At 41.3% G+C, this 14284-nt stretch overlaps 2 protein-coding genes across 8 annotated transcripts; one reads left to right on the top strand and one right to left on the bottom strand.

Moving 5' to 3' along the window:
* Nucleotides 1–727: 727 nt before the first annotated feature.
* On the bottom strand, nt 728–7518 carry meaf6 (MYST/Esa1-associated factor 6). 5 transcript variants are annotated; one of them, XM_031788828.1, is made up of 10 exons: nt 7282–7394; nt 6656–6771; nt 6366–6367; nt 4871–4958; nt 4704–4749; nt 4405–4573; nt 3664–3693; nt 3063–3131; nt 2845–2878; nt 728–2701 (listed from the first exon to the last, which is right to left on the bottom strand). In XM_031788828.1, exons 2-10 carry the CDS (start codon nt 6680–6682, stop codon nt 2687–2689), a joined length of 480 nt encoding a protein of 159 aa, XP_031644688.1. In that variant the 5' UTR covers nt 6683–6771; nt 7282–7394; the 3' UTR covers nt 728–2686. The 5 variants fall into 5 exon arrangements, with proteins under 5 accessions (XP_031644688.1, XP_020355738.1, XP_020355740.1 ...); XM_020500149.2 differs by lacking the exon at nt 6366–6367 and having other exon boundaries at nt 7282–7518; XM_020500151.2 differs by lacking the exons at nt 3063–3131; nt 6366–6367 and having other exon boundaries at nt 7282–7518.
* stpg1 (sperm-tail PG-rich repeat containing 1) lies at nt 7349–13291 on the top strand. 3 transcript variants are annotated; one of them, XM_020500146.2, is made up of 9 exons: nt 7349–7620; nt 7875–7973; nt 8061–8182; nt 8286–8384; nt 8636–8815; nt 11739–11850; nt 11982–12150; nt 12382–12572; nt 12753–13291. In XM_020500146.2, the coding sequence occupies exons 2-9, from the start codon at nt 7940–7942 to the stop codon at nt 12824–12826; spliced, it is 981 nt and encodes a 326-aa protein (XP_020355735.1). In that variant the 5' UTR covers nt 7349–7620; nt 7875–7939; the 3' UTR covers nt 12827–13291. The 3 variants fall into 3 exon arrangements, with proteins under 3 accessions (XP_020355735.1, XP_031644687.1, XP_020355736.1); XM_031788827.1 differs by having other exon boundaries at nt 7564–7620; nt 8286–8361; XM_020500147.2 differs by having other exon boundaries at nt 7600–7620; nt 7875–8182; nt 8286–8361.
* The last annotated feature ends 993 nt before the right edge of the window (nt 13292–14284 follow it).

Below are 14284 nucleotides of genomic sequence, written 5' to 3'. Positions count from 1 at the left end.
AACTACTTGATTTGGTTAACATTTATGTTAAAAGTCTGTCACAAGAGAGTACATACTGGAACCAGTTATACAACTAGTGCCATTTCGAGGAATCCAGTTGTTCCGGAACATTAGTCTTTAGTTTATGAATTTCCTGTACTGGCTGGAATCAAATTAGAAATGGCCCGACCCTGTAGTAATTGTATTTTTCAAGCTGCTTCGCACAGTCTATTGTTCCGATCAGAATGTTTTGGATGGAGCATAAAACAACAACTGACAGATCATATTGCTACAACAGAACACAGAGTAACATTTTTATCTATGACACATGATTGAGTCATGGACAGAAATGTGACCTGCTCGAACCACAAACTCATCATGTCAGACTCCATGGCTGAAGACATGGGAAGTGACAGGGAGGGGAGGACATGTATTTGGACTAGACACTGTGGTTTGGATAGAGAAGGGAAAGAAAGAAGTATGTCATTTGAAATACACCATCATTCTTCATGAGGGATTATGAGTGAGGTAAAAGCTAGAGAATAAAATGAAACCCATTTGTTAGAGAAAAACCCAAATCTTTCTCCCCCAAGTCCCTACACCAACAATAATACCCAAAGCAAGAGGAGCGGTAGGCCTAACCTTGGAAAGAAGCAGCAGCTAAAAATAAATATCGTAATTCTATAGTACATTCCATATGAAATGTGACTAACATGTTGTGGAGGGAGAATAGCATAAAACCGAAGGATGCATTCTAGGGATTGATTTATTCCAGACAGCCTCTCCATCATTAATGTCAGCAGTTTAGCTTTGCCTGGGTGTCTCCAGAGAGATGATGCTTGAAACCATTCAGACCATGCCCCAAAATGGCACACTATTCCCTATATAGGGCAACTACTTTTGACCAGGGCTCATAAGGCTTTGGTCAAAAGTAGTGCACTATGTAGGGATTAGAGTGCCATTGGGGACTCAGCCTGTGACTAACGTGGAAGTCACTACATCCTAATGGGTCAGTGTTCTGACTAACCTCACTGATGTACTGCACATGACAGAACTGAGGGATACTGTATATGACTTGAACACTGTTCTGAGTCAAGACTGAGGTGGTACAGGCTGTCCCAAATGGCACCCTTTTCCTTATGTGGTGCACTACTTTTGACAAGATCCATATAGGTTCTGATCAAAAGTAGTGCAGTAAATAGGGAATAGGGTGTCATTTGGGATACATAGAGACCCGTGAGCCAAGCCCAGAAGCTGTGGTAACAAAGGACTTTGAAGTGCAGGGTGTGCCATGATGGCATAATACAGTTGACATGGCAGAATATTGGTGTGAGGACACCCTAATCAATAATATCTTAGGCAATACATAGAATTTAAGAACAGCATGAACCATACATTTGATAGGTTGATGGCAGATTTAAACACTTATGACTCATAGTAGCCAAATGTGGAACAGGGAAAATACTTTTTGGTTATGATATGGAAATCCTGTGGTTGAAAGGCAGTTAAGGCAATTCTTTGAGGTCTTTTGAACATGCATTATGAAGTAGCGCTACCTAGTGAACAAATGTGGTGTTGCACAATGGCAGTACAAGAACATTCACTAACAAACCTGCATATCTACTTTAAAAAGGTTACTACTACTATCTTTTCATCCTGCATTTCAAAACAGGAGTCTGTATTCACCAACCTGTTTCAATACTATGCAGTACGCATCATGTTTGATCTTTATAAACAAGGGAACATTCTAGAAATAGCATGGGATAGGCTGTCATTGTGTTGTCACCTGGTTCACTCAAACTGTCACTATTTTCATAAAACAAACTCAGTCGATGAGAACTGCCCCACAGGAATGCCTGTTTGAATGTGAACATTGTTTTGATAACATTTCCAGAATCTCACCGACTACACATCTTCTCTGGGATGAGGGAATTACTGACAAATGTGAATGGTTACGTCCAAAATGGGACCCTAATCCCTATATAGAGCACTACTTTTGACCAGAGCCCTATTGGCCTTGGTCAAAAGTAGTGCACTATAAAAGGTAATGGTGATGCTATTTAGGACTGATCCAAGAGGGGAGGACTTGGGAGACATCCTAGGATCCCGAGGCTCGTCTGAGCTCATTGGCCTGTAATTGGTACGTAAATGAGCCATGAAGACACCACAAAGAAACCAGGCAGTAATTGCTGTCAGACAAGGGGAAATCTGATGATAATAAACTAGCTTCTGTGTTGATTTTCCTGCTGTATTATTACTGAAAAATACAGGGTAAAGACAGATGGTGACTAATGTTTTACTGAAGAGTAGATTTTAGCAATAAACAAATTGCAATAAACAAATGTATTGTTTTATTACAATCTTATGCAAAACATCAAAAAAAAAAAAAAATATTAAAAAGAAGCTGGGATATTCTAGAGCTACAAAACTACACAATGACTAATACGAAGTAAAACAAACAAAAGAAAAATGGTGGGAGTTACATAATAAATAGTGCATTTTCAACCCTATACAATAAGGTGTTATCCAACCCCCACCTGCGTCTTGAGTAACATGCAATAACACACCTTGTCTGCAGGAAAATCGTGAAACAGAAATATTTCTGATAGCAAGTGAGAGGCAATGTTTCATGCAATGTACACAATAAAGACAGTTAAAGTTCAGAGGGGCTCTCTGCTTCACCATAGACCTTTGTCTGGCCACTTGATCAAGTCGAATAATCCTGTGGAACAAGGACAATATAGACAACAAGAATTAAAAGCAGAACCTAAATCTTTCTAATAACAAATGTCTTTATTAATAGCTCAATGCAAGCAATGAGCAGACATTTAAATGTTATGTTGTCCTACAAAATGAATAGCTTACCACTCTGGGTTTTTTGTTCACTTTCATGTCAAATCTAAAAACAAAACAACGCAAGAGTTGTGTTAGCCAATTTCAGGTTTGACTAAATACAACGGTAACTAGGGGGGACAACAAGCACCACTACAGTTACTCAAGCTAAGAGACTAAACCACAACAAGACCACCAGAGCACCATATGAACACCTGGGTTGCAGCGAAATATATTTGTTTGTACTCAACCTTTGACCTCCCCATCTCATTTTGGCAGGAAGAGCAGCTTTTTTCATAACTGGATTAGGGGAACTTGACCTTTTGGAATGAAACCATGAAGGGTCAAGAAATACACTAAACTTCTATAGAAGAAGTGTTTAAGCCCCTATGATTCATAAACACTTAATAATCTAGTGTTGAGTCTACAGAAGCTAGGTGTTAATACCTTATTATAAACAGCACATGATTTGACAAATGAAGGGTTCATCCCCAAATGGCACCCTATTCCTTGTATGGGGCCTGGTCAAAAGTGGTGTACTAAATAGGGAATTGGGTATCATTTGGGACATTGTTGAAGATTTGGACATGCAATAATGATAGTGAATCTATGAGGACGCATGAACCGACAGTGTTAGAGCGACAGAAGCAAAACAGAGAGCTGAGGGATGGAGAGAGTGGGAAAGTCAGGATGGGGTCAAAGAAGGTGGGGTTGTATCCCAAATGGAACCATATTCCCTACATAGTGCACTACCTTTGACCAGAGCCCAAGAGCAGTGCGCTATGTAGGGAATAGTGGTACGTAGCCAGGATGTATCACCACAGGAAGCAGGAAGTAAAATTGGAGACTTACTCAAAGTCATAATCAAACATGGCAGAAGGGCTGGGGCAGCATTAGGGGAGGAAAGAGCAGCAGTAGTTAGTACACCGGCCTGACTCACTCTAAAGGGATGCCTACATATCTGTAAAATTAACCTACAACAATATTTTGTCTTTTCACAAAATGAAGCGTATCTTATTGAGCAGATCTGGCGCTAAATATATTAAGATACATACAACATATAACACAGTGGACAGGTGTGATAAGCTTACTATTCCTCATATTCCAGCGCCAACACAAACAAAGACTATCCACTTGCTATAAACCAGATGTTTATACACTAGTACACCCAATCAAACTGACCCTGACAACTTTAAAAATGGTGTGTTGCTAACCCAAGAAAAACAAAAGCAGTACAAGCTTAGCAGCTTGGCCAAAGAAACCTCAGAGTCAGAGACAACGTGCATTATCCATAGCAATCAAAAAGAGTGAGAGAGCACAGCACAGATTTCAGACTCGACAGTAGGGCCATGTTCAGTTAATCATACATTTCACTCATTTAGCAGACACTCTTATCCAGAGCGACTTACAAGAGCAACACTCTTAACTGCTAGGCTACCTGCCACCTGAACATTCCACAGCAATGTGTCCTACTGAAAGCCCCCTAGGAGTTAGCCTAGACCAGGGGGGATGTATTTAGGAGTTAGCCTAGACCAGAGGGGATGTATTTAGGAGTTAGCCTAGACCAGGGGGGCTGTGTTTAAGGTCAAGTACCTGTGTCTGTTTTTGTTCTTCCTCTTCTTGTGGCTTCCATGGTGACTGCCTGAGGAAGAGGATGCAGCCTTCTGAGGTTTGAGGTCCTGCAGGGCCCCATCTGCATCCTCTGTGTCCTCCTGACTGGGCTCATTCTCCTGGTTCTGGAGGTCTGGGGACGTGTCGCTCTCTGTCCCACACAATGGAGCAGCATGTCACACTCACATCTATCAGTATCTCACACAGATATATGCACTGTGGTAAAAAAATATATATAATAATAAAAAGTTGCATGCAGTTGTTCTGAACCAAATACCTACGCTTTTCATTCATGTGATCTGGTATCCCACCGAGTGCACAGACAGCCTGTTCAACAAAGGCGAAAAGTTGGTCAGACTCAGCATTTATACATTCTTGCAATCATACACGATCTAGCATGAACATATTGAGAGGACAGGCAGAGGATAGAGTGAGGTGAAGCACTCACTGCTACAGAAGTGACAGAGGACTTGCTGAACAGACGCTCTGCCTCCTTGAACTTTCGGTTTCTTCTATCCGTCTTGCTGTTGGAATTTCTGTAACGGAACAATACAGAACAAGGTAAATAAAGTTTAAGTCGGAAGTTTACATACACCTTAGCCAAGTACATTTAAACTCAGTTTTTCACAATTCCTGACATTTAATCCAAGTAAACATTCCCTGTCTTAGGTCACTTAGGACCAACACTTTATTTTAAGAACGTGAAATGTCAGAATAATATTAGAAAATGATTTATTTCAGCTTTTATTTCTTTCATCGCATTCCCAGTGGGTCAGAAGTTTACATACACTCAATTAGTATTTGGTAGCGTTGCCTTTAAATTGTTTAACTTAGGTCAAACGTTTTCAGGTACCCTTCCACAATAAGGTGGGTGAATTTTGGCCCATTCCTCCTGACAGAGCTGGTGTAACTGAGAGTCAGGTTTGTAGGCCTCCTTGCTCACATACGCTTTTTCAGTTCTGCCCACAAATTTTCTATAGGATTGAGGGCAGGGCTTTGTGATGGCCAATCCAATAACTAGACTTTGTTGTCCTTAAGCCATTTTACCACAACTTTGTTAGTATGCTTGGGGTCATTGTCCATTTGGAAGACCCATTTGCGACCAAGCTTCAACTTCCTGACAGATGTCTTGAGATGTTGCTTCAATATATCCACATAATTTCCGACCTCATGATGCCATCTATATTGTGAAGAGCACCAGTCCCTCCAGAAGCAAAGCACCCCCACAACATGATGCTGCCATCCCCGTGCTTCACGGTTGGGATGGTGTTCTCCTGCTTGCAAGCCTCCCCCTTTTCCTCTAAATATAAAGATGGTCATTAAGTTCTATTTTTGTTTCATCAGACCAGAGGACATTTCTCCAAAAAGTACGATCTTTGTCCACATGTGCAGTTGCAAACCGTAGTCTGGCTTTTTTTAATGGCGGTTTTGGAGCAGTGGCTTCTTCCCTGCTGAGCGGCCTTTCAGGTTATGTCGATATAGGACTCGTTTTACTGTGGATATAGATACTTTTGTACCGGTTTCCTCCAGCATCTTCACAAGGTCCTTTGCTGTTGTTCTGGGTTTGATTTGCACTTTTTGCACCAAAGTACGTTCATCTCTAGGAGACAGAACGTGTCTCCTTCCTGAGCGGTATGACGGCTGCATGGTCCAATGGTGTTTATACTTGTTCATCTGTACAAACAATAATACACGTGGTACCTTCAGGCATTTGGAAATTGCTCCCAAGGATGAACCAGACTTGTGGAATTATAGAATCTGTCAGATTTCTTTTGATTTTCCCATGATGTCAAGCAAAGAGGCACAGAGTTTGGAGGTAGGCCTTGAAATACATCCACAGGTACACCTCCAATTGACTCAAATGATGTCAATTAGCCTATGACAATTTTCTTAGCTGTTTAAAGGCACAGTCAAGAGTGTATGTGTATGTAGTGTATGTAAACTTCTGACCCACTGGAACTGTGATACAGTGAATTATAAGTGAAGTAATCTGTAAACAATTGTTGGAAAAATTACTTGTGTCATGCACAAAGTAGATGTCCTAACCGACATGCCAAAACTATAGTTTGTTAACAAGAAATTTGTGGAGTGATTGAAAAACAAGTTTTAATGACTCCAACCTAAGTGTATGTAAACTTCCAACTTCAACTGTAGACTGCAAACACAGACTTGATGATTCAATATCAACTATTCACTTTTCATGTCTAAGTGTGCTGTACCATGTCATGCTTACTTTTGGTTGGTGAGATATCTGTCCCATCCTCTGATGATGTTCCCATACATCTGGGTATCTTCCAAGTAGCTGCCCTCAAATGCATAGATCTGTCGCTCCAAGTTCACCAACGTCTCCTATGAAAAGTATGCAAAAGGCATTAGACTTTGCATTTGTGGTTTATGAAACGGACAGAATGTGTTATTACAATATAGCCAGAGACTGTACCAGCACAGATAAGAGGACACTTCTGGAACCAGAGCCATGATGTACAGTATGAGGGTATGCGCATTGTAGGTTTTGGCTGCTCCTTGTGGGCAAAATAAGTTACTACATAGTAACTAGCCCAAGCGACACATTGTACATAAACATTGAGTCCGGAGTTAAATAATCTATACCCACCATGCTCAATAAAGGCATGTTACATTTTATCTAATGTTCCATAACTCAATTAGTATGGCAGCTAGCTAACGAGTTAGCCACAAATATGTTGGTAGAATGCCGAGGCCTCGTCGTAGTAACTAGCGTGGCCTAACGTTAGTTAGCTAGCTAGCAAGCTAACTTCCAAATAAAGCATAAGATGCAGCAATATACGCATATAGCAAGATATTTAGCGAAATGGAAACGTAGCTAACTAATACACTTACCGCAAGTTCTTGTTTCCTCTTGACCAGCTCCGAGAGTTCCCGACGTGTGTCGGGAATCTGTGGTGGTGTCGCTTTTGCATGCATTGCCATGATGAATCTTCGAAAAACAAACAGCCGCGCGTCTTCAATGATGAAGCCAAATAAGCAGTAAAAACATTCGCCACGTGTAGGCGCTAGATGACAGGTTGCGTGCAAAGAGCCAAATGCGTTTAATTATCTGGCCTCACCCTCTTCGCTTTCCGCCAAGAACGTTTACTCGCTGTCATGGCAACATATCATATGCGGAAACACTGTATCCTCACTCAGAAATGTATTTCTGGCTACTGTGACAGCAGTTTGGTAAGATATAAATTATTGCATCCTATGATCATTTTGCGTGTTTAGCAAATGTAGGTCGATGATCATAACAAAAGTCTAAATCCTTCTGAAATTATTTCAATGTATTTTTTACTTTTGTTTTATCATGATCATCGAGCTACATTTACCTTGCAAATCGCTAGCTTGTGGCTACTAGTCGTCAGCTAAATGTTAGCATGCTAACGTTAGATGTTGCAGTATCGTTGCCATTACAAACTCTCTTCCCTTCTAAACAGATTGTCAGGCGGTGCAAATGCATCGGGCACCTGTCCCTCCAGTTGTGTTGAATGTCTCTTAGCTAATGATGGGCAAAATACACAAAGGATTGAATGACAGTAAGTGTCATTTTTTGCCTTTCATCCTTTGTAGACCTAAGTAACGATCTGCTCAGACTTCAGATATCTCTTTTTATATTCATCTAGGCTGCAAACTTCCAGGATACATATCATCAATACCCACCAAATACCAAACAGTGGTGATAAGCAATGAGGATAAGAAAGGATTCTTGTCACAAGCAAAGAGGTTCCTTTCAGAAGACAGCCAGGTAGATATGTCAACCAGTTAATGAATCAGTCCTCCAGCTAATCAATAAATCAACCAACACAATAATTGTCCTATTATGATATGATTTTCAAATGTGGTTTCAGAATGAAAACCCAGGGCCAGGCACATATATGTCTCACAGGCCTGCTGAAATCAGCAGCCCCTCCTTCTCAAAGAAAGGTACAGGAGGCTTTGCATCCCAGGTCAGACATGTTAATGGTACCCTACTCACAACCTCAATCTCTTTGTTCTCATCAGTAGAATCCTCATGAGATTTTAATTAAATGTATTCTCAAACTTTACCGATAATAGGGATCAAATAAAGTGTCCTTAGGATCTTAGAAACCCGATGAAGCTTATGTTATAGATTATTAGGTAGGTCTATACTCTCTTAAAACCCGGTCCTCTGCCATACTTACAACGCTTACCTAGGGCATCTTCTCTTCTCCACTAGGCTGTCAGAGTTCCCCGTAACCCTCAGAGAGGTATCCCAGGACCAAATGCCTATAACCTGCAGTCCTCTCTGATCCACAAACACAGCTTTGGCAGGGGAGGCTCCAGAACTTTCCGACTACCAGTGGCTGTACAACATGATGGCCCTAAGAACAAGACACCAGCCCCTAATCAATATCATGTAAGTGCAGTATTCAAGGTTATTCACAACCTAGGTTATATGAGAATACCTTTTAAACAGGTCAACATTCACAAAGCCGTTGGGCCTGACGGATTACCAGGACGTGTACTCAGAGCATGCGCGGACCAACTGGCAAGTGAATATAAGTGAAAATAAATGACTACCGCCCTGTAAAACTCACATTGGTAGCCATGAAGTCCTTTGAAAGGCTGGTCATTGCTCACATCAACACCATCATCCCGGAAACCCTAGACCCTAGATAACAACCTCTCCCTCAACGTGAGCAAGACAAAGGAGCTGATTGTGGACTACAGGAAAAGGACGGACGAACACGCTCCCATTCACATCGACGGGGCTGTAGTGGAGCGGGTCGAGAATTTCCAGTTCCTTGGTGTCCACATCACCAACAAACTATAATGGTCCAAACTATCACACCAAGACAGTCATGAAGAGGGCACGACAACACCTTTTCCCCTTCAGGAGACTGAAAAGATTTGGTATTGGTCCCCAGATCCTCAACAAGTTCTACAGCTGCACCATTGAGAGCATCCTGATTGGTTGCATCACCGCCTGGTATTGACAACTGCTCGGCATCCGACTGTAAGGCGCTACAGAGGGTAGTGCGTACAGCCCAGTACATCACTGGGGCCAAGCTTCCTGCCATCCAGGACCTATATACTAGGCAGTGTCAGAGGAAGGCCCCAAAAAATTGTAAAAGACTCCTGTCACCCAAGTCATAGACTGTTCACTCTGCTACCACACGGCAAGCGGTACCAGAGCACCAAGTCTAGGTCCAAAGGCTCCTTAACAGCTTCTACCCCCAAGCCATAAGACTGCCGAACAATTAATCAAATGGCCACCTAGACTATTTACATTGACTCCCCCCCCCCCTTTGTTTTTACACTGCTGCTACTTGCTGTTTATTATCTATACATAGTCACTTTACCCCTAACCTGTACCGCTGCACATTGACTCTGTACCAGTACCCCCTGTATATAGCCTCGTTATTGTTATTTTATTGTGTACTTTTATTTTATTTTTTATTTTAGTTCATTTAGTAAATATTTTCTTAACTATATTTCTTGAACTGCATTGTTGGTTAAGGGCTAGTAAGTAAGTATTTCATGGTAAGGTCTACCTGTTGTATTCGGCACATGTGACAAATAACATTTAATTTGATTTGATGAGAAGAGGGAAGCCATGTTTTAGATCCATATTGGAATGTAAAATATGAAATACTGTACTTTTTTGTGTTTGTGTACTGAACATTTTACTCAAAAGATGTTGCTATGAAAGTACAGTCGTGGCCAAAAGTTTTGAGAATGACACAAATATTAATTTTCACAAAGTTTGCTGCTTCAGTGTCTTTAGATATTTTTGTCAGATGTTACTATGGAATATTGAAGTATAATTACAAGCATTTCATAAGTGTTTTTTATTTGTTTTCTAAGTGCTTTTATTGACAATTACATGAAGTTGATGCAAAGAGTCAATATTTTCAGTGTTGACCTTTCTTTTTCAAGACCTCTGCAATCCGCCCTGGCATGCTGTCAATTAACTTCTAGGCCATATCCTGACTGATGGCAGCCCATTCTCGCATAATCAATGCTTGGAGTTTGTCAGAATTTGTGGGTTTTTGTTTGTCCTCTCGCCTCTTGAGGATTGACCACAAGTTCTCAATGGGATTAAGGTCTGGGGGGTTTCCTGGCCTTGGACCCAAAATATCCATGTTTTGTTCCCCGAGCCACTTAGTTATCCTTTTTGCCTTATGGCAATGTGCTCCATTGTGCTGGAAAAGGCATTGTTCGTCACCAACCTGTTCCTGGATGGTTGGGAGAAGTTGCTCTCGGAGGATGTGTTGGTACCATTCTTTATTCATGGCTGTGTTCTTAGGCAAAATTGTGAGTGAGCCCACTTCCTTGGCTGAGAAGCAACCCCACACATGAATGGTCTCAGGATGCTTTACTGTTGGCATGACACAGGACTGATGGTAGCGCTCCTCTTGTCTTCTCCGGACAAGCTTTTTTCCGGATACCCCAAACAATCGGAAAGGGGATTCATCAGAGAAAATGACTTTACCCCAGGCCTCGGCATTCCAATCCCTGTACCTTTTGCAGAATATCAGTCTGTTCCTGATGTTTTTCCTGGAGAGAAGTGGCTTCTTTGCTGCTCTTCTTGACACCAGACCATCTTCCAAACGTCTTCGCCTCACTGTGCGTGCAGATGCACTCACACCTGCCTACTGCAATTCCTGAGCAAGCTCTGTACTGGTGGTGCCCCAATCCCACAGCTGAATCAACTTTAGGAGACGGTCCTGGCGCTTGCTGGACTTTCTTGGGCGCCCTGAAGCCTTCTTCACAACTATTGAACCACTCTCCTTGAAGATCTTGATGATCCGATAAATGATTGATTTAGGTGCAATCTTACTGGCAGCAATATCCTTGCCTGTGAAGCCCTTTTTGTGCAAAGCAATGATGACGGCATGTGTTTCCATGCAGGTAACCATGGTTGACAGAGGAATAACAATGATTCCAAGCACCACCCTCCTTTTAAAGCTTCCAGTCTGTTATTCAAACTCAATCAATATGACAGAGTGATCTCCAGCCTTGTCCTCGTCAACGCTCACACCTGTGTTATTAACGAGAGAATCACTGACATGATGTCAGCTGGTCTTTTTGTGGCAGGGCTGAATTGCAGTGGAAATGTTTTGGGGGGATTCAGTTAATTTGCATGGCAAAGAGGGATCACTCTTTGATCAATCATCTGATCACTCTTCATAACATTCTAGAGTATATGCAAATTGCCATCATACAAACTGAGGCAGCAGACTTTGTGAAAATTAATATTTGTGTCATTCTCAAAAAATTTGGCCATGACTGTAGTGTTTTTGTTTAAAGACTTGCCTTTATTCTTGATGCTTTAGGTGTCTTTCAATGGGGTAAAGCCAAACACGTTAGTGTCCGCTCAATCAGTATTTCTGTCAACAACTGGACGGAGTTCTATGTGCTCAAATACTCTAAAAGGACCATCGCCATGTAAGTATTACACTTTTTATTAAAGCATTATATTTTTGCTAATTGGGAATATCATTTTTAATCGATACTGCATTACATCGACTCCTCTACAGGATTTTATATATGATACTGTTTATCTTTGCTTGTTCAAGGTCACTACAAAGTCAATGATGCCATAACTCAGAAATGCCCCAAGGTTCCCCTCTCCTGCTTTAAGTCCAACTCTGTGAGGATCCAGTCCCCTGTGAATAACCATGTCCCAGGCCCAGGCACCTATAGTCCCTACCAGGCCCCAGAGCCAGTCAGGAGAACCATCCTACCGTGAGTAAAAGCACAGGGTCCAAATGGAGTGCTGATTTAGATGATGTTTTGCCTTTTTGATCAGAATGTTTAAGATTGCATGGACGGGGGGGGGGGTCCTGATTCTAGATCAGCACTCCTACTGGGAGACGCTTTATGAGTACGGATCCAGGACTAGCAGGGTAATCGTTTCTCTGATAACATCTCTCTGGTCTTAAACTCCTCTCCCATGCCCTTTAACCCTTGTCCAAGGAGGAGACATTACCTGGGAATATCAGCTCCCCCTCTGATTCTTCTGAAGAACCCTCCCCTGCCTGGCCCTGGGCAGTATGATGTAGTGAACTATGGAGAACCGACCAAGCACTTCATGTCCAGTGCCGTGTTTGTTTCTGGGACAAGCCGTTGGACCCAGGATGTGCGCGGCCAAGGAGTTCCAGGGCCAGGTGCTGTATTAATGACCCTTCTTATCACACTAACGGTTATAGTGGCCATTTTTCGTTTTCTGTTATACTATATTATTTTTTACTATTGTTATTGGTATTCTTAAAAAAATACATTAATGTTTAACTTTCATTTCACTGCAGAGGATATTGATTGAACTTAATGTCACTTTTTGTTTATAGGTTACTATGAACCAGACACATCATCAAAGCGGTCTTTCTTATACAATTACTCCAACAACTGGATTCCAGCATGAAGCACTTGAGGCAACTCACATTGCTTTTGTGTGGGTGTTTTTGCATGTGTTCACACCACACTGTGCATATATTTACTAGTGTACTTTATGTGAAATTGTATTGTGGTTGAGTGGCTTGGTGTGGGAGTTTGTTTCTGCATGTGAGGAAGGTTTTATACAATGTTTTCATGTGCATTCCATGTACTGTACGCATGTGTTTCACTGTGACTAAAGAGAAAGATACAAATCACTTCATATTTCCATCTATTCGGTAATTGTATTTCCAATACAGTGTCTTCAGAAAGCATTCATACCCCTTGACTTATTCCACATTTTGTTGTGTTACAGCCTCAATTCAAAATGGATTAGATTCCATTTTTTCCACTCCCAACTACACACAACACCCCATAATGACAAATTGAATCCATGTTTTTAGAAATTTAGCAAATGTATTGAAAATAAAACAGAAATATCTTAATATTCACACCCCTGAGTCAATACATTGTAGAAGGACCTATGGCAACAATTACAGCTGTTAGTCTTTCTGGGTAAGTCTCTAAGAGCTTTCCACACCTGGATTGTGCAGCATTTTCCCATAATTTTCCCACAAGCTCTGTCAAATTGGTTGTTGAACATAGCTAAACATCCATTTTCAGGTCTTGCCATAGATTTTAAAGTACATTTAAATCAAAACTTTAACTCGGCCACTAAGGAACATTCACTGTCTTCTTAGTAAGGAACTCAAGTGTAGTTTATTGTCCTGCTGAAAGGTGAATTAATCTCCCAGTGTTTTACATTTTAGTCATTTAACGGACTCTCTTATCCAGAGAAATTAGGGTCAAGTGCCTTGCCCAAAGGCACATCGACAGATTTTTCACAAAGTTAGGCTCAGGGTTTCAAACCAGCAATCTTTCAGTTATTGACCCAACGCTCTTTACTGCTGGACTACCTGCTGCAAGACTGAACCAACCGACTGAACCAGATTTTTCTCTACGATTTTGTCTGTGCTTCTCCATTCCATTTCTCTTCCCGCCTGAAAAACTCCCCAGTCCTTAACGATTACAAGCATACCCATACATGATGCAACCACCACTATGCTTGACAATATGGAAAGTGGTACTAAGTAATATGTTGTATTGGATTTGCCCCAAACATAACACTTTGTATTCATGTTTTGCAGTATGACATTAGGGCCTTGTTGCAAACAGGATGCATATTTTGGAATATTTGTATTCTTTTTTTTTCACTTTGTAAATTCGGTTAGTATTGTTGAGTAACTACAATGTTATTGATCCATCGTCAGTTTTCTCCTATCACAGCCGTTAATCTCTGTAACTGTTTCAAAGTCACCATTGGTGAAATCCCTGAGTGGTTTCCTTCCTCTCTGGCAACTAAGTTAGGAAGGATGCCTGTATCTTTGTCGTGAATGGGTGTATTGATACACCACCCACCGTGTAATTAATAACTTCACCATGCTCA

Source organism: Oncorhynchus kisutch, linkage group LG14 (assembly GCF_002021735.2).
Source record: "Oncorhynchus kisutch isolate 150728-3 linkage group LG14, Okis_V2, whole genome shotgun sequence".
Classification (NCBI taxonomy): domain Eukaryota; kingdom Metazoa; phylum Chordata; class Actinopteri; order Salmoniformes; family Salmonidae; genus Oncorhynchus; species Oncorhynchus kisutch.
The sequence above is the reverse complement of the archived record's forward strand: the minus strand, read 5'-3'. Positions and strand labels throughout refer to the sequence as shown.

What these genes read in the sequence shown, in the direction of transcription:
- meaf6 (XM_020500149.2), bottom strand. Translation starts at nt 7,371, where the DNA reads ATGGCAATGCATGCAAAAGCGACACCACCACAGATTCCCGACACACGT. An exon ending in AAGAACAAAAACAGACACAG is followed by an intron (nt 3,694 to 4,404) that starts GTACTTGACCTT and finishes ATGCTGCCCCAG; the next exon opens with CCCTTCTGCCATGTTTGATT. An exon ending in ATGAGATGGGGAGGTCAAAG is followed by an intron (nt 2,879 to 3,062) that starts GTTGAGTACAAA and finishes TTTTGTTTTTAG; the next exon opens with ATTTGACATGAAAGTGAACA.
- stpg1 (XM_020500146.2), top strand. Translation starts at nt 7,940, where the DNA reads ATGATGGGCAAAATACACAAAGGATTGAATGACA. An exon ending in TCCTTTCAGAAGACAGCCAG is followed by an intron (nt 8,183 to 8,285) that starts GTAGATATGTCA and finishes ATGTGGTTTCAG; the next exon opens with AATGAAAACCCAGGGCCAGG. An exon ending in GTCAGGAGAACCATCCTACC is followed by an intron (nt 12,151 to 12,381) that starts GTGAGTAAAAGC and finishes CCCTTGTCCAAG; the next exon opens with GAGGAGACATTACCTGGGAA.